General features: G+C 42.6%; 1 protein-coding gene across 6 annotated transcripts in view; it reads left to right on the top strand.

Moving 5' to 3' along the window:
* The window catches only part of AKAP6 (A-kinase anchoring protein 6), a 244,900-nt gene that overhangs the window by 151,159 nt on the left and 66,556 nt on the right, over positions 1-27,185 (top strand). For all 6 annotated transcript variants that reach the window (XM_083505275.1, XM_083505274.1, XM_083505273.1 and 3 more), the window contains 2 exons: positions 6,278-6,426; positions 17,790-17,910. In XM_083505275.1, coding sequence (XP_083361401.1) covers positions 6,278-6,426; positions 17,790-17,910 — 270 coding nt within the window. The remainder of the gene's footprint in view (positions 1-6,277; positions 6,427-17,789; positions 17,911-27,185) is intronic.

The following is a 27,185-nucleotide window of genomic DNA, read 5'->3' as shown; positions in this document are numbered from 1 at the left end:
TTTGAGAAATAAGAGCAGAACATCATCGTAAATGGAAGGGAATGGGAAACATGGGAGGATGGAGCCCCTAAGGCAGCCTTCTCCAACCTGGATGTTTAGGACTACAGTTCCCATCAGCCCCAGGCAGCATTACCAATAGTCAGGCATGATGGCATCCCAAAGAATTAGAGGGCATCAGGTTAGGGAAAGCTGCCCAAAGGCATGCAGGCTTTAGAATATTCCAGTTTTTCAAAGTCAGCATCAGCATTTGAACTGGGGCCAGAAGCAGCCAGCCAGTGGGTCTGTAGCAGAATGGAAAATTCTAAGGCATTATGTATTCCTTCACATTCAGGCCTGGAAACATATGAAGTCTGCCTTTGAGACCACTTGGGTCTAGACTACTACTGTAGCCTGCTTTCTGTGAACTTAGAAAGATTGATTGGTTGAGGTGAATTTTCCTTGATGAAGGTTTGGGAGCTACACCTCGTACCAAATAAAGCGAACCAATTTCTGATTGGATTTTCCAGGCCTCGCTTCTAGAGAGAGAGAAATGTAGAGATTAGGAGAAAAGTTAAAAGGGGAGAGATACTGTGTGTACCTTGAAAAGAGAATGGGGATTAAAATGTATAGAAGGTAGTTCTACACCACAGATATGAAATTTCAGACACATACAAACAAACACACAGTCCAAGACACCTTGAATATGAGAAAACATTTAAAGGAATAGTTATGCCCTCTCTTTAGACATAAGTGTACCTCCAAATGGTTATAGTATTTTCAGATCATTCAGAATATTGGGGCTGTATATAAATAATATAATTATTATAAAATTCTGAAGGAGGGATGTGAAGCCAATCATCCAATCCAGAAGAAGTCAAGCTTCAATCAGGGCCTAATACTATGGGAGCTAGCTATTGATTGATTGATTGATTGATTGATTGATTGATTGCAAGCATGTGCCACCATGTTGCTAAGATCCCTGAGGCATTTTACAAAATATACTAAAAAGAAAAAAACGTTACCAAATATTTAGAAACACTGTTTTCTCAGGAGCTGAGGACATGAACTCCCTGACTTAGGCTTTTTGTCTTCTGCCTTCCCTGAGGGCATAGTGATGTACGTGGACCCAGAGAAGATGGAAGGTAGCTGTTCCAACATTTATCTCAGTCAGGTCTTCTCAGATGCAAATGGCAGCATCAGTCCCCTGTGTCAGACTTACTCTCTCCAGCTATTTCAGGATGAGGCACTGCCGGCAGCTAAGAAGATGTATCAGTTTTTGTAGAATGCAAGAGCCATTTGCTAGTTGCATATTGACAACAGCAATAGAAAACTTTATTCCAGAAGATACTTAATTTTGGAAAGTTTTCAGCTACTGACAACATGTTAATAATAATGACGATATCTAAAATACAAATGCAGAGTATTTCTGACAGGCATAAATCAGAAGCCGCAAAGTATGTTGCGAACAATGCCAGATAGCCAAAACTATCAGACCAATAAACACTGGTGATTTGTGAGACACTTCTTTGAGAAAGAAATTTAATTTGTTTTCCACGGAAGAGAAATTACCTGGCTCGCTAAGGGAGCATCTGATTTTCCTTTCTTTGTACTCATTAATGGAGTTTTTTGGAATCTGTAGACATGAGTCTGTTCCAGCCATGGAATGTGCATGTGTGTATTCATATGCACACATGATCTATCTATAGTCTTACCCTTTTAATTAGTTACATCATTCCTTGACAATGAATGATGCTGCACTAAATTAAAAGTATGTTGGAACCCTCATATTATTTGGTTTGATTATTTCTATAGCATACTTCTACAGCAGGAGTCACTCTTTCTTCCAAGTTCTCCACATTGTGGAGAAATAAATAAATATTTATTTATTGGCTTATTTATTGGCTTATTTCTACCCCGCTTTTCAGCTCCACATTGGAGGCCACAAGGCAGCTAACACCAGTTAAAATGCTGAAAAGCAAGCAGGCAACCCCAGAAAGACAAAATGCAAGAGTAGTGAGCAGCAGCAGCAAATGATTTAAAACAGGCAGCAACCATCAAAGCCACAGATGTAAACTTTGGATACATTATTGAAAAGCATACCTGCGTACACACACACACACATGTACATACAGGTTTCAATTGGTGCCTGAAAGAATATCAGGAGGTAGCTAGGAGAACGTCTCAAAGAAACAGATATTCCATAACCTGACTGCCAAGAGGGCCCTGTCCTCTCTGACCCTCAGTCCCACCTTAGATGAAAGGAGGACGTGCACACAGTCTAAGACACTTGAGTGGATATCCCTTTCTCTAGAAATGTGGCTTATAATTAAAATTCATGGAGGAAAAGGCTATTGGCTGCTATGCCCTGCCTCCACAGTTGGAGGCAGTAATTCTTCTGACTGCTAGCTGCTGGAAACCACAGGAGGTGAGAGTGCTGTTATGCTCAGATCCTGCTTGCAGGTTTCGCACTGGCATGTGGTTGGGCACTGTGAGAACAGGATGCTGGACTAGATTGGCTGTAGGCAGATCCAATGGGCTGTTTCGGGTTCTTCCTATGTTCACATAGCAGCTCCTCCCCCTCTCTGAAGACCAAAGAGTGTGGAAAGGTTCGTATGGTAGAGGTGTCCCTTTAGGTACAGGGATCCTAAACCATTTAGAGCTTTAGAGAAGAAAACCAGCACTTTGAACTAAAAGGGAACTGTGAGGACTGGTGCCTTTTAACATATATGGGCCCCGTTCCTAACTGCCATCACTTCCAATTTATATTACCATCTCTGAACAACTGTAGTTACGATTGGAGCCTTGGGCAGTGCTGCCAACCCTATGTGCACAGGTGTTTCCTTATTATAGAAGAGAAGGTCGCATTCTCTGTGTGCATTGCAGCTGATGGCATAAGTTGTGGCCTTAGAAACAGTGGGATACCAAGTCAGATCATTTATCCATCTAGCTCAGTATCCTTCACTGATTGGCAGCTGTTTTCTAGGGTTCTCAGGCAGAGGTCTTCTCCAGATTTACCTGAATGTACTTGGAGGAGACTCTTGAGAATCCCATGGACTGCAAGAAGATCAAACCTCTCCATTCTTAAGGAAATCAGCCCTGAGTGCTCACTGGAAGGACAGATCCTGAAGCTGAGGCTCTAATACTTTGGTCACCTCATGAGAAGAGAAGATTCCCTGGAAAAGACCCTGATGTTGGGAAAGATGGAGGGCACAAGGAGAAGGGGACGACAGAGGACGAGATGGTTGGACAGTGTTCTCGAAGCTACAAACATGAGTCTGACCAAACTGCGGGAGGCAGTGGAAGACAGAAGTGCCTGGCGTGCTCTGGTCCATGGGGTCACGAAGAGTCGGACACGACTAAATGACTAAACAACAACAACACCAGGGACTGAACCTGGGACCTTTTGCATACAAGGCTTGTGCTCTACCACAGGCTTTGCATGTAACAAACTGCTACTTTAGGCAATGGTGAAGTGGACAGGGAATGCAGAGGAGCCCAGCTTCTGGACATTGAGGTCATCTGTCAGAGCATCAGGGTAATGTGGCGGGGACCTTCCATGCTCTGGTAACTGAATCAGGTGCTAATGAAGTTTTCAAGTTTGCTTGTGACATATTAGCATAAGTCAGAGAATGAGAATAGCAATCAAGTAGAGGTTGAGTCTTTTATTTCTTTTTTCTTTTTCTTTTTTTGACGGGGTTCCTTCTTCACACTGCCAGTTTAAATGGAGACACTTCTTTGCATGATTGTTTGCATTTTGTAATTAAAATCTAAAGACTGCATTTCAGGTGACTGAAGACCTTTGGTTAAAGCTCAGTGGGTTTGCATGCTGCAGTCAGAAGCAAGCATCACTGAGTTCAGCAGAACTTACTCCCTGGAAACTATACATAGGATCTCAGAAATGCTGATCCTAATAAATTGGTTGTTGTGCTATGTACCGCTTTTCTTTGGTGTGTGTGTTTGCATTTCTGTGTGGCAATAGATCAACATAGCTGCCTGCAACTTTGGACAGTTTGGGACATTTTTGAATAATCACAGCCCCTTCTCAGCCTGCCTTGTAGCCCATTAGGTTCTTAGTCGGTTCTACACCTCTGAATCCCTTTATTTATTTATTTGTTGAATTTGTACCTCACTCTTCAGGCTCCTGGAGAGGCTTACATACAATCAATTAAAAAAAAGACAGTCCCTGCCAGCAGGCTTACACTCTTTAAAAAAACACCCCACTACACACAAGGGAAAAGGGACACAGAGTGTGTGTGGGGGGAGTTGAAGCTTGCTGTCATTTTAATTGGCGTGTTTGCATTTTAGTGGAGTGTGTTGTAACAACACCATATTGGCCCCAAAGTGCTCTTGAGCACAACTTCGCTTCTGTAGTCCTCCCAGCAATCCAGGGGCAGTTACGGCAAATGGCCAAACCCATCCCCATGTCATCTGGTGCTCTGAGCTCAAGAATCCAGCTCATCAACACAGCTGCAATAGATAAAGTACTTTATTCAATAGGTTCTGAAGCCAGATGTTATTCCACATTCTTTTGACCAGGAAATAGTCTAAAAGAAAACACCAGCGCTAATCGACTTCATCTTGCTTAAAGTTCAGGTTGCTGAGTAATCTTTGGGAAGGTTTGATTGGTGCAGTGAGAATGCTATGCCTTTGTTTTTATTTACGCCATTAGTCAAACAAACACTTGAGCAGAAAGAATGGCATGTGAAGCATTAGGCAAGTGCTAAACAGAACATAAATTCCACAGGTTGAATAAGTAAGTCTTGGGAACACAGGCTGAGCATTAGTCTGTGTAACCTAATATTGTCTACATGGACTGGCAGCAGCTCTCCAGGGCAGAACAAAATTATATATACACTGAAATGAAGATAAACATTGCCTGTGTCCCCACAAATACTCTGTATTTCCAAGAAGCCATTGGGAAGGACAATTCAAAGCTAAGCCCTTGCTGTAAATCTGCCTCTTTGCTGAGTCCTGTTATGTGTCTTTGTACATTTGGAATATCTGGAATATTGAAACAATGGATGAAGAGAAAAGTGTTTACCTATGTAGCTGGTTTTGTAGGAGGACAGAGGACAGTGTTCTCCAGTTCAAATCCTCATGTGCAGTCTGATAATACACAGAACTTTTTTCATGAATCTTCCTTATTCACTTCAGTAGAGAGGGTGTCTTTGTACGTACACCCCTTTGCGAGTTCAGTCTGCCCTTCCTTTGACCCAAATTGGGAAGGACTTGTGGACAAGTGATATTGAGTGTGTGCCAGAAATCCCACAGTGCAAAAATATGTTGGCTCGGGACAAATGAATCTGAGTAAATTGTAAGCCAGAAATAACTGAAATCTGGATGATATGGCTCAGGATAGCATTACCTCAAGGACTGCCTCTCCCCATATAAACCCACCTGAACTCTGCAATAATCAACTGAGGCCCTTCTATGTGCGCATGAGAGGTCCAGAGGGGGCCTTTTCTGCAGGGAGGTTCGGCTGGCACCTTCAATATACATCTTTAGGCACCAGGCAAAAACATTCCTCTTCAACCAGGCCTTAGGCTGATTAATAGTCTACAGCCTTTTAAATGTGTTTGTGGGAGGGTGCATTGTTGTGTTTTGTTTTGAACTATTTTTAACTCTTTATTTTTTAAAGCTATTTATTTTTGTGTGTGTCATTTGAGCAGCAATGACTCTTTATGGTACCATTTCTTTTCAAATTAGTCACCTTCTTCTCAGGAACTGTGACATCGTCATGTACCATAGCTGCTTGATAGCATCTCTGTTCCTAGAAAAAAACACCACTGTGGTGTAGTGGGGGTTATGCCAAAGCCAATTGCTATTTGTTTCCAAGAATCTCCTTTTAGAAAATGGTCTTGAAGATTTATAATGCAAGGTGATTGGAAATCAAAATATAATATAAGCATGTATGAACTTTTGATGGTGTTGATGATTACTCTGTTTTGTGGTTTTTTGTAATTTTCTTTTTTTAAAAATAATAATATTGTATTTTAAATTGTTGTAACACCCCCACCTCCCCGATTTTATGGCGAAGGGCGGGTAATTAATAATAATAATAATTCTAAACAATACCACATCAGATGATCAGGAGTGTTTTGTAGGATATTGCCCTTTTAATTTTACACCAATTTAATGCATAAAGAGCCACCTAATCAATATTAGGATAATGTTTAATACCACTATGCATTATAACTTTGGATTGAGTGCTCATTGGGCCCCAAAGCAGCGACTTTATACATGTATTCCTTGTGAATGAAAACAAAGGATTTTATTTCTTATTGTTGTCTTTTTCTAGGCTGAGGTTCAGCTATGCTATCTGGAAGCACAAAGAGATGCTGTTGAACAGATGTCCTTAAAGCTGTACAGCGAGCAGTACAACAGCAGTAGCAAGCGAAAGGAAGAGTTTGCGGATATGTCAAAAGTTCACACAGTGGGAAGTAATGGGTAGGGAACTATTCTTTTTGTTGTTTTATTCTCAGTGATCTGTTATCTTTTTAAAAAAGATTATCTTCTCTTCCTTGCTCCTATGTTATTCAGGAGGATTTTTCCTGCTAAGCCAAGATTCTTTCTCTCCCAAATACACACACACACACACACACACACACACACACACACACACAAAGATCAATGTGTTGTGACTCATTGCCCGACATCAATTGATCACTGTATGGACAGGCTAACCAGAACTGCTCATTATTTCAAGGAGAATGCACAGAATATCCTCAGACTTTCTGCGTATGGTACATATACAGCCTTGGCTCTTTATTTCTTTGGATTCCCCAAGGTTCTCTAACAGCATTTTATCAAAGACATAAAAAAAAAACCCACAAGGATTGCTTTCCTGGATCACACAAAATGCCTGTCTTCTCCAGAACTTTTCCCTCTATCGGTGGCCAATCTGACGCTCCTGAGAAACTCTCATCCAGACATGTTGCTTCGTAGCACCAGGCAATTCATCAGCAACCTATAATTTCCTTGCAACTGTGAAGTGAGTGGGGCCCCTGAGCCATTCACTTTGGAAGCAAAACAGGCCCATCTCGAAATAAACAAAGAAAACAGGTTGCTACATAACTCAGCAAACATCCTGAGTATGCGAAAGTGCATTTCCTTTTAAATTATTCCCCCAGCCCCAAGGGAGCAAGATAATTTTAAAACAAAAACGGAAACTGTGAATATGTGCAGTTTCCTCCTTGAGCATTTGCGTTTCCTCAGTTTCCAACATACATGCTTGCCTCTTTCTTTTTAAATCCTCGGAGTCGCAGGCCAGGCCAGCTAACACTCAAAACTGACAGAGGGTGTTCAGCTATTTATTTATTTTTTATACCGCTGCATCTTCCAACATGAATCTCTAAGCCGTTGACAGATCTCAAACAAAAAGGAATCAATATAACAAATGCCCTACAAATTCCACATTCAAAACCAAATACAGCTGCTGCTGCTGCTGCTACTACTACTACTACTACTACTACTACTACTACTACTACTACTACAATGACTACTGCCACTACTGTACTGACCACTATTCCACATTTTAAGTATATTTTGTTGGCATCTATCTGTTTTGGTAGACAATGGAAGAGTGCGCCTTTGAGGGTAAAGTCAAATTGTTGGGGCGTTACAGCGCCTGCTGTGGCTGTAGAGACCAATATGGGAGAGATTTATTTTGTTGCAGCTGGGGCAAATGAAGGTGTCCAGTTTCCCAACACTGCGAGAGAAGTCCGTGGAGGTGTGTCACGAGGAAGGAGTTGAGGCTGGCTTTTAACAGTGCTGTTGGCATTTTGTCCTGTCCTGAGACTTAACCACATAACCATGGAGTTGATGGCGTTCTTCAGCTTGTCAAGGAAGGGAGGAGCACCCAGCTTTTCCAAGTCTGGATGCTGTCAACTGCTGTGTCAGCAACCATGTTTTCCTGCAAGTACAGTTCTTGATAGTGCTCTTCCCATCACTTAATCTGCTTGCTGCAGTCTGTGATAATCTCTCCAGATTAGGTTTTCAGTGGTGCAGTTTTCCTGAAGGCTTCCTTCATGCCTACATACATTTTGTGAAAGTTGCCACTGTCAGCAGCGAGTTGAATGGTCTGGTCCATCTTTAGCCAGTAGTCATTGGCACATCGTCTGGCAATCCTCTATGCATCGCTCCTTGCCTTTCTCAGTGCAGCAAGCAACTTCTTGAAGGGTGTGCACTTGTAGTTCACAAGGCCCTCATGCTTTGCAGCAATAACAGGATCTGTGTCCTTAATGCCAGCCTCAAACCAGCCAGGGACCTGCTGCTCTCTTTTGCCAAAGGAGGACATCACCGTGTTGTAGGTTGCCTCTTTGATGTAGTTCCACCTTACTTCAGTGCTGTCTCTTGGGAAGTTCAGTAGAAGAAGAAGAGTTTGGATTTGATATCCTGCTTTATCACTCCCCTTCATGAGTCTCAAATCAGCTAGCAATCTCCTTTCCCTTCCTCCCCCACAACAAACACTCTGTGAGGTGAGTGAGGCTGAGATACTTCAGAGAAGTGTGACTACCCGAAGGTCACCCAGCAGCTGCATGTGGAGGAGCGGAGACGCGAACCCGGTTCACCAGATTACAAGTCTACCGCTCTTAACCAGTACACCATACTGGCTCTCTAGTACCTGTTCATCGGAATTGGAGAAACATTCACAAAGTTGGCTGTTCTAGCAGTGTTGATTCGTGTCCACACTTCCTGCTTTGTGCTTTGGAACCTATTTGGCTGGAGAGGGATCTTGCTTGTCAACAGGGACTGATCCATGTTGCAGTCGGCACCTTGGTAGCTCCATGCAACATGAACACAGTTCAGGGCTGATAGCCTGATGACAATCAAGTTCAGCTGGTGTCATTGGCCTGACCTTGGATGCCTCCAGGACATTTGCTGTTTTGCCTTGATAGAGAAGAATGTGCCTAGTTCCTCGTAGAATTGGTCTTCGGTCTGTACGTCAGAGCACATAATGGGAGCACAGACGCTCAAGATCTTAACCGGACCAGAGGAAAGCAAGTGTTCTGAGCCCTTGGTCAGCAGTTCTTTCGCAGACAGAAGAGGGTTCCTCACTGTGAAACCTATGCCATGGATTCCCTCCTTGCCAGAAAAGGGTGTAGTTCTTCTCTCAGAAACAGCCATTTGATGTGAGTCTAGTCTCCTGCAGAGTGGCAATGTCAGTGTTGAGTGTTTCCCTCTCACAGTTAACGATGGCTGTGTTCCATTAGTCACTGACCTGTGTGCGGGTCAGCAATGTATTGACCTGGGGCTGCCTGGCTTGATGACCACTTCTACTGACAAAAGCAACCCGTAACGCTTGTACCTTATGCCAATCAGGTTGAGCTTATAACTCATAACTGTTGCATCCAGCATTGTTTTGCATTAGCATCACCAACGTGACCTCTCCAGGGTGCAAACCAGGGCAGTGTGTTTGGAGGTCTTGGGCTGCCCAGACAACAGAACCTCATCTCCTCCATCTAGCTGTTGTAGTCGAAAGGAAAGGAATACCTTTGGCACCAACTTGGCTGCAGGAGTTGCTGGAAGGAGGGACTCCACTCCAGAATTGTGTAGGGTTTTCTCCTTACCCTTTTCTTCTCCCAAAGGTGTCCCACATGACAGCAAATATGGATTGTTCCTCTGAGTTTACCCCCAAAGGCTTTCTCACGAATGAGTATGGCTGCAAGGCAGCAGAGGTTTAGGATCAGATTTTCCCTTCTGCTACATGCTCTACCTTCCCAGGTTGAGGACCTTCCCCATCTGCCTCTCATTTCCCTCAACAGCACATGCATTATATATACATTCAATTATATGTGCTAATAAATGACGATAGATGGTGCCCAATAAAAAAACAGCACTTTTTCTTTCTTGTTTGAAACACAACTGCCCACAATGTGTTTTAGTGTTTCTGGATTTAGTGGGGGAAAGTAGAGTGCCACTTGGATGAGGAGTTGTGTCAACGCCAAAAAAAGACAAGTGAGGGTTTTGGGGTTTTTTACATTTTAAGAAACCTGGTTAATATCTCTAAACAATGCATGTAAGTAAAACAATTAAAAATCACAAAAACAATTCGTATGGAAAACATCAGACTTTATAAAACCCAAAATAATTAGGATGCTATTCAGCTAAAATTTACTGCGTCTTGGCCCACTGAAATTAGTAAACATTACGAAGAGCTATTCATTTCAATCTACAGTGGTGCCTCGCAAGACGAAATTAATTCGTTCCGCAAGTTTTTTCTTCTTGCGAGTTTTTCGTCTTGTGAAGCATGGTTTCCCATAGGAATGCATTGAAAATCAATCAATGCGTTCCTATGGAGACCGTCCGGGGACAGAGGGGAAGCGCCGCGCGCCTTCCCCTCTGTCCCCGGACCTGTTTAAAGCAAGGGGCGGCGGGGAGAAGATTGCTTCTCCCTGTTGCCTGCCCCGCAATTTCCGGGGACAGAGGGGAAGGCGCGCGCACCTTCTCCTCTGTCCCCAGACCTGTTTTAAAGCAAGGGAAGGGGCAGCGGGGAGAATCGCTTCTCCCCGTTGCCGCCCCTTGGTTCAAAAGGAGTCCGGGAAGAGAGGGGAAGGCGCGCGTGCCTTCCCCTCTGTCCCCGGAGATTGCGGGGCTGGCAACGGGGAGAAGCGATCTTCTCCCCGCTGCCTCTTGCTTCAAAAGAGGTCCGGGGACAGTGGGGAAGACGCTTTGCGCTTCCCCGCTATCCCCGGAGCTTGTGGGGCAAGTTTTGTTTTGCGAAGCAAGCCCATAGGGAAATGCGTCTTGCGAAGCGGCTAAGAAAACGAAAAACTCCTTCGTCTAGCGAGTTTTTCGTCTTCTGAGGCGTTCGTCTTGTGGGGTACCACTGTACTTTGAGTAAAACTTAGTTGAATACCACCTTTTGGTGGTATTCCCAAACTCCAGTGATTGACTTCAGTGGAGGGAGGTGGGATTATAAATAGCCCTCCTGCCTCTCGCCCCAGACACATTACCATGACAGAACATATGGTCCCTGTTGCACCACACCACCACCAGTGTATAAACTTCACATAGGGATACTACAGGTCAGATGACAAGGCATGCGTTATAGAGTTACATCTCCCTGACCCCATGTCACTCACACTGTTTCCTCACAAGGGGGAACTTTTGGTGAGGGGAAACTGTGAAGAAAGAGTACTTTGGACAAGAGCGCCCCTAGGGACTTGCACACAACAGTCATGTCATTGGCCTAGAACCAGAACAGGACCTCACCTCTGGACCAGATGCAAACGCCTATCAGCAAACTCCACTCCAACAACTGGATGGGCCAGGCAGAGCACCACACTCAGGTGAGCAAGGGAAGGGGGAACATTTGCTGTAATGCATATCTGTTGCAACTTTCTCACATCTCTTCCTTATTCCTTTATGAATACTCTTGTCTCATGGAACTCCCATTCCCTCCACCAACAGAGAGAAAAAGTGTTCCTGATACCCAGGAGAGGCACTCAGCCCCACTTACAGGTAAGCCCCACTCTGGTACCAGGAGCACCCCACACAGGTAAACAAGGGAAGAGGAAGAAGTGTGCTACAAAGGATGACTGCCCTGTGATTGCCTCTCATGTATATCCTGGATTGCTATAAATGAAAACTGGGTCTTGCCTCAACTATATTGCTCCTAGTGCTCTTCCTGTCAAGTAGCAGGGAGCAGTGCCTTCCACAGAGGGCTAACACTGCATACAGGTGAACTCTCGATTGGCCAAGGCCAGGTGGTCTATTCTAAACCCTTGCCACCAATGGGAGGGAAGGCTATGAGCGGTGGCACCACCTTCACTGTTTCCTCTGCTCTGTTACAGCCACCTGTGTGTACCTGGCTCCAGGAACTGTGTTTTCCAGCTGCTGATCATTGTTTGTTTGTTGCTTGCTCTCTCTTCCACCTGCCTTTGCTCTACACAGCCCATTTTCCTGTGCAGACCATGAGGAGCTCCACCCCATATCCAACAAAACCGACCTGCATACAGCCAATTGAGAAAAGTCCATCTACTCACACCAGGCAGCCTGAGAAGCTCCATGCCAGACCAGCGATGGGCATTCCCAACAGGGAGATGAAGCCACGAAGGGCACCACACCTGCTCTTTGCCTCTCTGTCCTCCACAACATCCTCAATGATGTGAATTGTTGCCACCCCTAGTCACCTGTATTTACCACATAGATTGTTTCTGTTCCACTAGGGCACGGGTCTGCAACCCGTGGCTCCGGAGCCGCATGTGGCTCTTTTACACCTTTGCCGCGGCTCCGGGGCGGATACTAGTGAGGGGAGGAGCCCTCCTGGACAACCCAGCATAAGCTAAGGGAAGGGAATGCTGGGGCTGTGCAGGAAGCCCTGCTTGTTGGGTAGCCATGGGCAGTCATTCACCAAGGAGGATGGGGCAGCTTGAAAAGGAGCAATGCAACCAGCCAGGGAAAGGAGGTGGGCAGCCATTAACAAAGGGGAAGTGTCAACATGTGACTGGCAGTCAACCAGGACAGCCATAATACATAGTTGCAGAAGCAGCTGTGGCCAAGGAGTTGCATGTTTGAGAACGTCCGCTTGGACTTTGACAGAGCACACCATGAGATTCCCATGGCGACTACATAATTCCATATCTTTCTTCCATTGGAAAAGGGGGAACCCATGGTGGGATTCACGTCACCTCATGCGCTGGTGTTTTAGCAGAGCGCACCATGGGGTTCCATTGGCACCACCTACTGTTCCTACCTGATTGTGTTGGTTCCACATTTGGAGCATGTAAACGTGACAGACATAGTCTCTGGTCAGCTTGTGTACATTGGCACCAGTGCAACCATGTGACATGTGGACATGTAATTGGTGGGTTCTGGTGGTTTTTCCTGGAATACCTGAATCTTATCTGCTGGCCTTTCTGCTGCCTTTTCATTTTCTGGAAGTGTGTTTTCCCTCCATTCTTCCCAGGCATAGCTGGTATACAATTCACTGGTCATTGTATAGTAGCAGCATATATTTTCACCCAGCATAAGGAAAGTATAGATTGTTCAGGCCAGCTCAACTTTCTGCCACTTTCTCTCTCTTTTGTATTGTTATGTGAAAAACCTTGTTTCAGAACTCTGTATACCTTGAGCTGTTTTGTGGAAAGTTGGAACAAAAATCTAAATAAATGAATTTTGTATACTCTGCCCACTTCTTTATATCTTTTATACAAATGTCGCTGTCTTTCACTTTGTTACTTCCCCCACCCCCAACTATAGATATATATAGATATTTCTTTCTTTCTTTTTGCTCACAGAAATTGTTCCGGAATTTCAGTCATTTCTCTTTTTAAATGTTCTTTCAATATGTTTTCTTCCACTACTGTTTTGTTGATGCCAACACTTTTATTTCTTCTAGTTTTCCTTCCCACTTTTACTCATTTTAAAAAAATTGATTGCTGCCTTTTCTCTCTTTGTATGATTCTTTTCTTCCCAGTACAATATTGCCTCCTTTATGCCACTGTTTCCCTTCTTACGATCAGAAGTTGGTCTGTTGTTAATAAGCTGCCCTTTCTTTCACAGAGGCTCAGTTTACAGACAACAGGTAACAGAGTTAGTAAATGTTTGAAAATAATAAGTGGAAGAGTTTAGATAATATTTGAAGTATTGAAGGCTAAGCATCTTTTTCCAGGCCAAGACCTCACCCGGATAGGGGTCGGAAAGAATGGCAAAAGGTTCTGGAAGCAAGTCATTAACCCGTCAATGAAAACCATCATCAGGGCAAGACATTTTTTTGTCTGGTGGACAGAGGGAGGAGTTCCCATGGTTACCATGGGAAGAGAAAGGTTTAGGATTTCAGCTTCCATGACGTACGAAAACAGGGGAGGGGGCAGGCTGTGCCCACAGGAAAAAAAGTGTTGTTTTACACGAGGCTTGGATTTTTTTTCCCCTGACAAGGATCTTTGGGAAGGAGAAGGCTGGGGCTAGTGCTTCAGGGGTAGAACCATCTTGGCAGGCTGGGACAGAGGCACAGAGATAATGTGCAAGATTCTTTGGACTCCAGTGCTGCACCCGTGTGAAGGTCGGGTTTCTCCTGAGATATGAATACTGTGAAATCTTTCTCCATTGAACGCTTCCAATGTAAATATGTTTAAATAAATCATATTTCAAAGACACTGCAGACAGACTCCACCACACCTCATTTACCCCAAAGGAACACAGACCCTAGTTGAGTGTCAAGACCCCTTGAAACCTCATGCACCACTTGTTGGCATGCAACCAAGCTGGCTCCAGCTGGCCCCCAGCTGGCTCCAGCCCACCGGCCAATGTGCCAGGCGATCTCCAGATCTTGGTGCATGAATCTGCTACCCGAGCTTCAGAAGCTAGGGCACACTACTCAGCAGAGAAACGCTGCGCAACAGAATTAGCAGGAGAGGCTGTGTGAGTATATTTACGAGCAGTTTATTCAGCATACATCAGGACAAAAGGAAACATGTCTGATCTCCTTCGTATCCAAAGCAAGCAGCATAAACAAAAGCTATACACAAATGGAAGTTCCCAGCAAGCTGTGCTGGAGTGTAAACAGACATGTGACATACAACAATTCCACACGTCTGTTCTTAAGGTGGAACAGAATATTCTAACACCACTCGGCAGAGTTTGGGGTGGCCAGTAACATCAGGTAACGCTAAACCAAACCATGGCTTAGTGCAAGCAAGCAAGTTTGCTGTTTCCCAGAGTGAAGATTGTGCATGCTCCTCCCTGGTTTTGCTGCTGCTGCTGCTGCTGCTGCTGCTCTACACAGGGTTTAGCATTACATCTGAACTAGAGTTCATGGTTTGTCTCACCAGATAAACCATGAGCATTAAGTCACAAACAAAACATGGTTACAGCTTGCAGTTTGTCTAGAGTGAGTCAAATTGCAAGCCCAGGTTCAGACATAAATCTAGGTGCCATTCTGGGTAGGATGGCAGCAGGAGGATCATGGGAAGAGCACAGTAACTACTACCTTTGCTCTGTTCATTCATGCTAAGCCATGCTTAGCATGCATGCAAATTGAATCAAAGCCTCTAGTGGTCGTGAATGGGCACACGTCCTTAAGACCAACAGCCATTTCCCCCAAGTTCTTAATTTTTGTCCAAAGTCCCCTGCTTATGCATATGACCATGCGCTCATGCCTTCATTTATCGCTAGAAGTTTAGACCATACGTGGCTAATAGTCAACTAATTTCTTGCAACTCTCTTTCATAACAATTTTTTGAAGAACAGCTGATTGCAGGAATGTTTAGGTAATAAGCATAGCTTATATCTAGTTTTGCATGGGGCAACTTACCAAAGTGAAGAAAGATCAAAATTTGTGGAATTGAAAGACCTTTGATCATTTTATGAAATCATTCTGGTTAGTTATATGATGCTGTGTGAAGGTTTCAAAAAGGATGATATAAAAAAAAGATATAGCAGATGATTACTAGAAAAGGATGGGTTTTTTTCTGTCCATGAATGGATTATTTTTGATGGAATGCAGCCTTTCCTTAGTACTTCTAAATGGGATATGCACTTTAACAAAGAAATTATGCAAGCTGAATAACAATACTAGAAATTATACAGAATGTTAAACTTGAACAATTGGCTGGTGAAAATAATTCCACATTAATTTTTTGTTTGTTAATGGTACTCACAAGATGATTTTCTCATGAGAAAGACTCTCATGAATTTTCATTTTATACAGTGAATTAATGTCCACACCTTAAGAAATATGTTTGCATTCAGAGGATTAGGTGTGCAACTCTGCATTTATGATTACCTGTCCACCAAATTAAAATACATTCCTTACAACTCAATCCTGCAATCCGGCTGGTGGAACTAAATAAACTTAAACCACATTCGCTGGCTTCACAGTTTTTATGGTTGCAGTGATTGTTTTCGGAACACAGGAATTTATACCTTGTCTGAATATTGGCACATCTAGTTCAGCAATGCCTACACTGATTGGCAGTGGATCACCCAGGTTTGAGATGGGGTCTTTCCCAGTCCTACCTGGAGGTGCCAACACATCTGCTCTTTCACTGAGTTGCACCCCTAACATCGATCATTTTAAGTCTGCATTTGTAAGGAGTGGCGGAGTTTCACAATGGTGGGTCTGCTATTGAGAATGCTACTCAAAATGCCATGACTTTATGAGCTTGGCCAATAGGGCTCTTTTGCTGCCATCTTCTTGATTGGTCTTAGATGCTGCTGTGTTCTATAGGAGAATAGTTCTGCGGACAATTTTTGGGGTTTGTGTGTGCTAGTGGTGGATGGCAAAAGTGGGTGGGGCAGCAGGTGTGATTCTTACCTTTGTACGTAAGAGGATACTCCAACTAAACATCAGGAAGAGCTTTCTGATGGTAACAGCTGTTTAGACTCCCTTGGAAGGTGGTGGACTCTCCTTCCTTGGAGGTTTTTAAGCAGAGGTTGGATGGCCATCTGTTGGCCATGGATGCTCTAGTTGAGATTTCTGCAATGCAGGGGACTAGATGATTATCAGAGTCCCTTCCAATTCTACAATTCTATGATTTGCTATTTTGCAATGCCTCGCCCATCTAGCTTGTTCAAGGGCAATCCTGTGACCTGGATGGACCAGGAATCCAGTATCTGGGTTCAACCTTAAACTAGTTGTTTGGATTACTGTGATGCATTCCAGAATAGATTTTACTTTATATGCATGGGAGTTGAATCACAAATGATCCCATAGCTTCAATCATTATTGCAGAACTAACCCTAAGTGTGATCGTAATAGAAGCGTTATATGAGTGCTGACTTTGTTTTAATCTGGTTTAGCATCAATTGATGGCACCAAATACTTATATCCCAAGTATTAATATTGCTTTGCTTGCAGGATACACTGATTCCCTTGTGGACTGCAAATAACATAATTTAAATCTAAATATACTAAGTTAATTAGTTTTGGTAAGCGATAATGCTACACACTATCATATGGTCCTTAGATTCATAATTGTACTTCAAAGCCAAAGGTAAGGGTTTGGAGAGTGACAGCAGTTTAGCAAGTCTAAATGATTTTTTCTTTCTTTTACGAGTCACTCTTCAGACATTTCTGCAGTTTTTTCGTGTGCACCTTCTGTTACTTTTTTCTTTTTTCTTTTTTTTGTATCACAGTGTTTTACTTATTCACTAGGCTTTCAATAGAGAATAACATTAATCCTTTTAAGCTCCTTATTCTAATGATTTATTTTCTTGGAAACCGTTGTGATCCTCCTTTGAATTTTAATGATTGCTGGCTATTCAAGGATTCATTGTTTTGACTTCCTGTCCTTACCTTTGTTTCCAACATGTCTGTAGGGAACACCTGTCTAATACTGTATCTGGCCTTGGTTCTCACTGGCTTACCATATTCACTCAAGCCTATCTTAAAGTGTTATGTTGAAATGCTAGCTACTCATGCATGAAAATAAACGTAGGATATATATTTGCAGAGATAGGCAGATAGACAGCAGAGGAATGGCTAAATGGATTGAGTCATTTTTTTCTGTGAAAGTAGTGTTTTTGGTGCAAATAATAGCACATAATGCTCATCGCGGAGAAGTTTGCTAAATATGTTAGCACTTTAAAAACCATTAAGCAGCCCTGTATGTAATTCCCATCTCTTTTAAAGTTTTTGAAGGAAGAGAAATATGTCTGCTGTTGTTGACAGAATCTAGTATCGTTTGCTGAGATTTAGGTCACGGCTTATACTGGAGTTGAATTCTCATTTATCCTGTTGAAATAAAGAATCTCTTCCGCAACAGAGCTAGGGATATCATGCGTTTTTGAGAATATCTTATATTCTAATACAAGGTCTTAACAGCTATACCCTAGTATGCATAATACATTTTATTCCTTATCTGCAGCCTTTTGGACTTTGATTCAGAATACCAGGAGCTCTGGGATTGGCTGATTGACATGGAATCCATAGTGATAGACAGCCATGACCTGATGATGTCAGAGGAGCAGCAGCTGCATCTTTACAAGGTTAGCGCTTCCGTTACTGCCTTTACCTAGCTATAGAAGATCTGATTAGTTTGACAAGTCTTTCTCTCACAGGATAGCCCTGCGTTCATTGTATATATCATGGTGTCTATTAGAATTCCCTTCCCTGTCCCCAACCTCATTTCCATCCCCTCTGTGCTGACAGCCTGCACCAACATCATAATTGTGAGAAAGTTCCCTTTATCACATTCCATTTGGTGCAATTCTATGGGAGGACAAAGATTTGCCTTTGGTGTGAATAGAAATAGATGAAACCGCATTCATAAGTAGACTGAAACAAAATGAAGAGGGGGGATGATAGTAGCATTTAGAAAATGTGTTTTGATTGGAGCTTTCGTCTGGTTTTATCTACCTTTCATGCCATGTTAGTAAAGGCGAGGGTGGGGGTGCCTTGATTTAGCTTATTGTTTCAGGATATAGGATTTTTCCCATCTACTTTGCATAATGCAAGTATTATTTTATTAATACAATGTGCCTTTAATGAATTAAGTACAGTAATGGTAAACTTGTGCATTGGTTGCAAATCTTGGATTGCAGCCAATGTTAGCCATACCTCAGAGTAGACCTGCTGAAGTGAATGGACATAGTTAACTTGTGCCATTAATTTCAATGGGTCTACTCTGAGTAGGATACAACCCCTTGTGCCTTACAAAGAAAGAGAAAGGGGGAAAAGAGCTGTTTTCTGTTTCTGATAACTTTTGCTTAAAAAAAAAATTAAGATAACTTACTCAAAAGCAATAATTTCACTTTTAACTCTCATTCTGGACTTTTGTATGTGATGTGGAGATGGGGGGGAGCATTTTGAGAGCGGAGGAGGGGCTTTCTACAGACTTATCAGGATGTAGTAAATCTTCCTCATTTAGGCAATTTTTATTGGACTAATTTTGACAGTTGTCATCCTTGAATTGCTTTGAGCATATGGCATATCTCAAAGAGCAGATTGTGAATCATAAAAAATAAAATTAATAACTAACAACAGAATCAGCAACAGTATAACGACAAGGAACAACTACCCTCTAGCCTTTTTTTATTTCTTATGCAAGAAATGGCACACTCAAGGTCAAATAGAAGTTGTTTTCTTTCTTCTCTGTTTATTTTTATATATATAATTTAATCAAACGTGAGTGTTTTTTTAAAATAAAAAACCACAAGCCACACAACAGTGTGATGTACCAGCAAAAAAAGGTAATGCTATTCTAGGCTGTGATCACTGAAGTATAGTGTCCATATCAAGGGAAGTTATAGTATCACTCTATTCTGCCTTAGTCAGACCACACTTGGAATACTGTGTCTAGTTCTGGGCACCACAATTTAAGAAGGATGTTGACAAGCTGGAGCGTGTACAGAGGAGGGCAACCAAGATGATCAAGGGTCTGGAAACTAAGCCTTATGAGGAGCACTTGAAGGAGCTGGATATGTCTAGCCTGGAAAAGAGGAGGCTGAGAGGAAATATGATAGCCATCTTCAAATATCTTAAGGGCTGTCACAGGAGACTGCTTGTTTTCTCCTGCTGTGGAAGGTAGGCTTTTAAAGCTGTGAAATGGCTTCAAGCTGCAAGAAAGGAGATTCCGATTCTCCTTTCTTAGATGTCTTTAAACAGAGGTTGGATGGCCATGTGTCATGGATGCTTTAGCTGAGATTCCTGTATTGCAGGGGGTTGGACTAGATGACCCTTGGGACCCCGTCCAACTCTAAGATTCCTTTTTTAGTTTCTGTAAGAACTTCCTATACGGAATACTTAAATACTTGTACATTCAGGAAATTTGGAAAGCCAGTTCAGATGTGCCAGTTCCTCTGTGGACTTTTTATACAGCGGAGAAAAATTAAAAATCCATGCACAAGCATTTCACTCTCTACATTAGTAAATTCCGAGGAAAGCTTATTCACTTAGTCTGATTTGAGAAACCATTGACTGAGCAAATGAGTACATTTGATCACCCATAAAGAGTATTGCTTTACTGACACAGGACATCATAGCAGGATTCATCATACCGGTACTCCTTTTGACACCTGCTGAAGACTTTCTTATTCAGGCAAGCCTGCCCAAATGGTTATAAAGTTTGTAGGTGTTTAATTTGTTTTAGTCTATTTTATTGCAGTTTTAACCTTCTGTAAGTTTTACATTACAGTTGTAAATTCTTCTTACTGATAATTTTATTGCTTTATCTTTCTTGTAAACCACTTTGAGGTTTTTTCTACAGTCAAGTGGTATATAAAGTTTATTAAATAAATAAATAGCAGTATAGCTTAATATATAGTGTTGAGCACTATATATTACACCATTGCCTTTTGTAGAATAGGGATTTTGTCCAAACCCTCTACAAAATGAGGCAATTGAGAAAAAAGAAAGCATGATAAGATAGATATACAGTGGTACCTCGGGTTAAGAACTTAATTCGTTCTGGAGGTCTGTTCTTAACCTGAAACTGTTTTTAACCTGAGGTACCACTTTAGCTAATGGGGCCTCCCGCTGCCGCTGCACCGCCACCACGCAATTTCTGTTCTTATCCTGAAGCAAAGTTCTTAACCTGAAGCACTATTTCTGGGTTAGCAGAGTCTGTAACCTGAAGCGTCTGTAACCTGCAGCATCTGTAACAGTGGTACCTCAGGGTACATACGCTTCAGGTTACATACGCTTCAGGTTACAGACTCCACTAACCCAGAAATAGTGCTTCAGGTTAAGAACTTTGCTTCAGGATGAGAACAGAAATCGGGCTCTGGCAGCGTGGCAGCAGCAGGAGGCCCCATTAGCTAAAGTGGTGCTTCAGGTTAAGAACAGTTTCAGGTTAAGTACGGACCTCTGGAACGAATTAAGTACTTAACCCGAGGTATACTGTATGCATTCTTCAAGTGCCACACCAACAAGCTTCAACCATCCATAGCAGCTATATCTAAGATAAGGCTGTAAGTGGTTACACCCAATGTATAATAAGGATTCCCGTGTTTGCATCGTTCTGACCCGTGTGTATAATTTGTAACCTTGAATAGCTGTTCTTCTTGTTCCATTGTACAAATGGGGAAGCTGACATGGAGCTTAACGTGAAACATGAGAAAGAAACAAAGCTGTGGTCATTACAACATTTCATAGAGGCAACTTTGTTATGTGGTTTTCCACAAATTCTGAAGGCAGACCAGTTTACATGACACACCAGTTAACCCAATAATTTCCCCACCCCAGAATGCAGTACAGCTGCAAAGGCTGCAATCAGCTGCGGAAGAGCAGTGTGTGATTGTGCTTAATCCTTTCCCTCTCTGGTAAGTTCCCCCCCCCCCCCCGTTAACAATCCATCCTCAAATTGCCTTTGGATTGCATATGGCCACCCTAACAGCATCATGAAAGCAAACCATCATGAATGCGCAATGAAAATAATGTCTGCAAGGGCCCTGAGATCTGTAAGCTTTGGGTCCACTGTTGATTTAAGAAGAGTTTGGATTTGATATCCCGCTTTACCACTACCCGAAGGAGTCTCAAAGCGGCTAACAATCTCCTTTCCCTTCCTCCCCCACAACAAACACTCTGTGAGGTGAGTGAGGCTGAGAGACTTCAGAGAAGTCTGACTGGCCCAAGGTCACCCAGCAGCTGCATGTGGAAGAGTGGAGACGCGAACCCGGTTCCCCAGATTACGAGACTACCGCTCTTAACCACTACACCACACTGTAGTTATCTCCTGTGAGTGAACAAAGTGGTGGAAATTAAAATGTGTGAGCCAGGCGAAAGCAATTCTTCACCCAGGTTTCATTTGGCCCTAGAAACATTTCCCCCCAAACGAAACAATAGACTTCCAACTAGCTTTTTAAGAAGCAATGGTGCAAAAAACAATAACAGCCTGTGTTTTTTTTTAAGTTTTCTAATATTAGCAGTTTCCCTCGGGAATGACCATAGCTCAGTGATAAAGCATCTGCTTTGCATGCCTGTCTCAGATCTAACCTGAGGCCTCTCAAGCTTCAGTTGGGAGACACTTCTTTCTGAAACTGGCTGCTGTCAGTCAGTGCAGACAATACTGAGGTCAATGGACCACTGGTCTGACTCAATATAAGGCAGCTTCCTATGTTCCTAAGTATAGGTTTTTTAACGGTTTCAACAAGTTCCCAGGAACATGTGGTTGATACCTGAATAAATTTCCTAGGGTCATTTCACACATCCTTTGGTAAAGTAGTGATAAAGACACCACAGGATGATTTTATTGTGTCTGTGTCTCATGGTGAATGCTTCTGGTGGAGGCATCCCTATGTAGTGATGGCCGGTATATATCACAATGGAAAGGCTCTTCCTTCAGAAGCCTTTCTAGTGATGTGGTATATGCTAGCTGCCACCACATGAGGGCTCATTTGAGTAGGCAGAATTTGAGTTTCCATTTACAGATTGTGTGTAGAATGCATATATCATTGACAGTATAGTGCCATAGTGTTGAACCACATCGACTGAATGTTGAGCTGTTGAATTTGGTCGTTCCTCGTGCAGAAACTACAGGAAATAAATCATGGGAAGATTGGAATCCCGTTTCTCTCTTGCTTTAATTCATGCTGCTCCACTAACAACTATACTGTACAGACACCAGTTCATTGCACTTTCTCTTTTCTAGGGGTAGATTTCTTAAATCTACAGAATCTTCCTCCTAGTTATTGAATTGATAAGTAATTGCACCGCTGAGCTAGCTCAGCAAACCTCCTCTGCCAGGTTACCTGCTGTGTTTTCACTATTGGCAGCAGTAATCTTTGCCTCTAAGGAGTCTATAAGTGGGAAAGATCTATAATAAAACAAGTACATTGCAAGGCAAGAGCATACATTAAATGCATAATAACAATATAGCGATGCCAGAACTAGGTATGAGAAAATTATCTGTATATTCACAGTTCAGCATGTATCCCCAGTGATGTTTTTCTCTAATTCCATACCGATTCAAGCCAAGCCTTTCTTCCCCTGATTTGATCCTGATAGATGACGATAGGAGGCCTTGGTAAAATTGACATAGAGCAGAGCTGTAGTTTTTTGTTCTCAGTTGGTTCAAGCCTTTAATGTAATCTTATATCAAAGAAGAATTCTCCTCCTTCTGCCTCCAAACAAACCTGCAATCATTTTGAAATCTCAGTTTATACGATATTAGGCTAAAGGCTGACGTAGTATGGAAAGTGAGCCACAGGGCTGTCAATACTCCGTCAACCTTCTTTTTATATTGATGTCTTTCTCTTGTGTGCCGGTGAATTGAATGCTGATATGTAATTCTTGACCCTCCCTACTTGCTCAGCTGCCTGATCAATACTGCTACCACCATCTCCTCCTCAGCCTAGGAAACAAAAGCTCCCTGCAGCCGGTGGCGGAGGCAGAGGGAGGTCATTCAACTTGCCTCTCAGGCACCTGGATTCTGGACACTTTGCTTGCTGGCAGAGGAGGAGGAGCCTCCATTAATAGCAATTGGATGGGTGGGCAAGGTAGGAGAGGCAAGAATAACATTTCATCATTCAATATTATGGCCTGATGCTACTAATACAAGGGAGCTGTCAGCACATATACCATGCTGTGAGCTTACTCATTTTCTGAAGGCACAAGAGACCACTATCTTGCTGAAGCTAGTAGGTCCGGTCAGTGCCTGGATGGGGGACCACTTAGGAACTATAAGTATGTCTGCTCAGGTTCCATGATGGAAAGAAGCGTGAAATATTAATGTAAGAAATGTGTCTGTCTTCAGTCTTAAACTCTACTCCTGTTGCATAGTTATCCTCACTCTAGCTAACCTACTTTTAAGTTACTTTAGGAATAGAGTATCTAGATCTTTTGAGTATGCTTGGTCAGGCTTGGCACCAGCTGTCAGCCAGGTCAAGCATTGGCCAAGGGGCTCAGGAGACTCAGAAAGACCCTTCCCAGCCAAACTTACCTGGGCTGCCACTCACTGCCCTTTCTGCCAGGTGCTCACATGGTGGTGTGTGGTGTTGCTGCCACTGCTATAACACTGGTGGCAGCAGAAAAACAAAATACTGCATGGGATATTGGGGTATGTGAGTTTGAAGGGACATCAGTCGTACCATGCCAAGGACCCCCTTAAGTTTCTGCCTGGTTCATTTTGGCTTCATCCTTCTTTTGTCATTATAATACCTGGACCTGATCTCTCAAGCATTCTTTAAAGATCCACAGATAATTATCCTACATAGGATTTATAGGATCTGGCCCAAGCGTCTAAACTCCTCTCATTAATCCTTTAATAGAAACCTCTGTATTGATGCAAGATTTCTTCCTGGAGTGTTCAAAAATTAAGCAAATCAGGGTTTATTGGAGCTGTGGAGATTAGAAATGAATGTACTAGACAGAGAAAGTTAATGATAATTCCTTACATTTTCCCCAGAAGATTAATTGTGCGTTAGATTAAAACCCCATTAAATTGAGTAAGATATGATTGTTAAAATTGTTAGCATGTAGGGAGTAAAATTAACCAAACATTTCTTTACAAATATAAAAATGTTGGCATCTCCTTTGACATTTGGAGGGTTGATTATAAAAGCATTTAAGGTGCTTGAAATACATACTGCATAAAATGTGCCCTGATTAAATCTTCAAGAAGGATGTGTGTGCCATGGCGGGTACAAGAAATACTGATCCTGGCGCAATGATTTGTGAGTAAATGTGTTGATTTAGCAACAGGAAAGCTTAAATACGAGGCTGTCCAATCAAAGAGGGGGTAATACACTTGACTAAATGGCATTCAAATGTTCATCAGAAGTGAATGCTTCCTAAGGAAAGTTGGAGGTGGGTGGGGGACAGGAACCTCCATTTATCCTAGGTGGGACTAATAGCAGCTGGGGAAGGTGGGCGGGAAGAGAGATTTAGATCAGGGAAAATATTTTTGAAGACTTTAAAGCCCTATATAGTTTGAGACCCATATATCCGAAGGAGTGCCTGCTCCCACATAAACCTGCCCACCAGCCTTCTTCACAAACTGCATGGACACTACATCTTTAAAGCATATTCAGAGCACATTTTCCCAGCTCAAAGAATTCTGGGCACTGTATCCGCCACAGAGTTACAATTCCCAGCAAGCATTAACAACCTACAGTGCCCAGAATTCTTTAATGGGGGGGGGGATTGTGGTTTGAAGGCTCTATATAGGTGGTTTATGTTGTAAAAGCTAAATGTTGCAGCTGGTGTTAGTGAGTAAGGGGGAAAGCGGTTTCTTCTCTCCATCCCTGCCTCTAATGATAGTGATTTTCAAAGAGGGAACGTGCTTTTTAAAAAACAAAAACCCAAAAATACATCTGTTGCTTTTTGGAAAATTGAGATCTGTGTAACGAAATGCTCTTAATTCCTGCAATTCTGTTTTCCCTAAGAACCATTTCCCTTGAGGAATCTCATAGGTAAACAGAGTAAACATGCATCAGATTATGTGTGTTTCTTGCATTTCTTTTGGAAACTGTCAGAAGCACACAACAATATGCAGTGTATTAGCTTATAACTTTATTATTTTCCCATTAAAAATAATAATGTAAAAACAAATGAACCTGGAGTTAGGCAACATTAATTGCAGTCTGACCATCTTAAGCTGCCACCACCACCCTTAAAATCATTTCTGAGGTGCCTATTTCTTGTATATCTTTAACCAAACACAAACTTTACTAATCAGTACAGGCTAGACCACTGCAGAGTTAAATGGTTCGTTCAAAGCAGAGCTTTCAGTAGCAGGATAGTAAGTTGGTGGGTAGGGCTTAACAGTGGTGATCATTTGTGAGGAAATAAGATTGACTATATTTTCACGGGCAAATTGTTGAGGGAAATGGCACTGCTTTACTTCTGAAGATGCCATTCATTTCCTCCTCTGGGTGTGCTGGTGCTCCATGAGCTTTTCGCTCTGGCTCTGTGCAGAGCTGCGGCCTCCTGGATCAAACAAACCATGGTGAAAGTTTCCCTCATTTGCATCACTTCTAGACAGCCCCGTCTTACTCTTTGCTGTCAGGAAATCACTGTCTTTGTCACCTTTCTTCAGTGATCTCCTTTTGGCAGAGATAGTCCATGTGACCAGGATTAATCACAACAACAACAACAAGAATCCTGGCTCAGGATTCAGTGACATGTTTTGCTCCGAACTCCAATAACAACACTGTAGGCTGGAGTCAGGAGGAAATGACTACATTAATTTCTGAGTGAAAAGATAATTAACACTTAAAAGACTAATGTTGTAAGCTATGAAGCTATAATTCATATTAATGAAAACGCGCTTAGGGGAGGGAGTAGTACCGGGCTCTTCGTTGTTAAAATAATTTAGGGAAAGTAAAAGGGGGGGGCGCAAAGTCTGTGCAAAGGGGAGAGGAAAACCGTCAGCTATAATATACTTAAAGGTTTGAAACTGCAGGCTGAAGTGTGTGTAAAGTGCTTACTTAGATGATATGAATAGGATCCTGCCAAACAAAAGCAGTAGTGTGCTCCTAGAATGCTGTGCTTAGAGGAGTTTCCTTGGCAACAGAAATGCAGTTCCAAAAGTAGACAGAACTTTCCTCAGAAAACATGCTATTAATAACAACCTTCCGGAACAACCTGGAACAATTTGACTACTTGGCAGTGATAATGCCAAGTGTTCTGCAAATTAATGTAACACAACAGTTATATGTTTCTCTTGCCCATAATTCTTCTGAAGTTGAAGTGTGAGCTCTGTTCGGTTTGTGGATCTGAGGGCAAGAAGCCACCCCAAATGTTAGTGAAACGAATGAAAGCGGAAATACCAGTAGCTCAACTAGCATCGGGCACATTATTTTATCTTGTACATACGACAGATTCGTTTGATTAGACTATTTATTCTGATTGGAGGGATGGAGGATAAAGTGTAAGTGCAGGACTAGTCGCCATCCCAGATTACAAACTGTGTAGCAAATGCTGTATGAAATGGTTAAAATCATTGAAGGTTTGTGCCTTCAGTGCACATACAAAATATTCGGTTCTTAGGCTTGATTCATCTCCTGTGCAATCCTATGCAGCCTCCTGAGAAGTAAGTCCCACTGAGTTCAATGGGGCTAACTTCTAGGTAAGTGGGTAAAGATTGCAACATAAATTGTGCATGCTTTTGTGCATTTGAGAGCTGACTATAGTCGCCTGTGTTTTCTGATGCTTCTGTGTGCTGTAATTACATGGGTCGGAGGCTTCGGAAATGAGAACACTAACTCACACTTCATGGATACTAGCTGAGTGACTGGGTGAACTGGGGAGCCTCCTGTGGTTGTGGAATCTCTCTGCATTTTAGAACAACCATGTGGGGAGCCAGTGGCATAGCGTTGATTAC

Source organism: Podarcis liolepis (assembly GCF_965112155.1).
Source record: "Podarcis liolepis genome assembly, chromosome: 1".
NCBI classification, from domain to species: Eukaryota; Metazoa; Chordata; class Lepidosauria; order Squamata; family Lacertidae; genus Podarcis; species Podarcis liolepis.
This window is presented reverse-complemented; position numbering and strand designations above follow the sequence as displayed.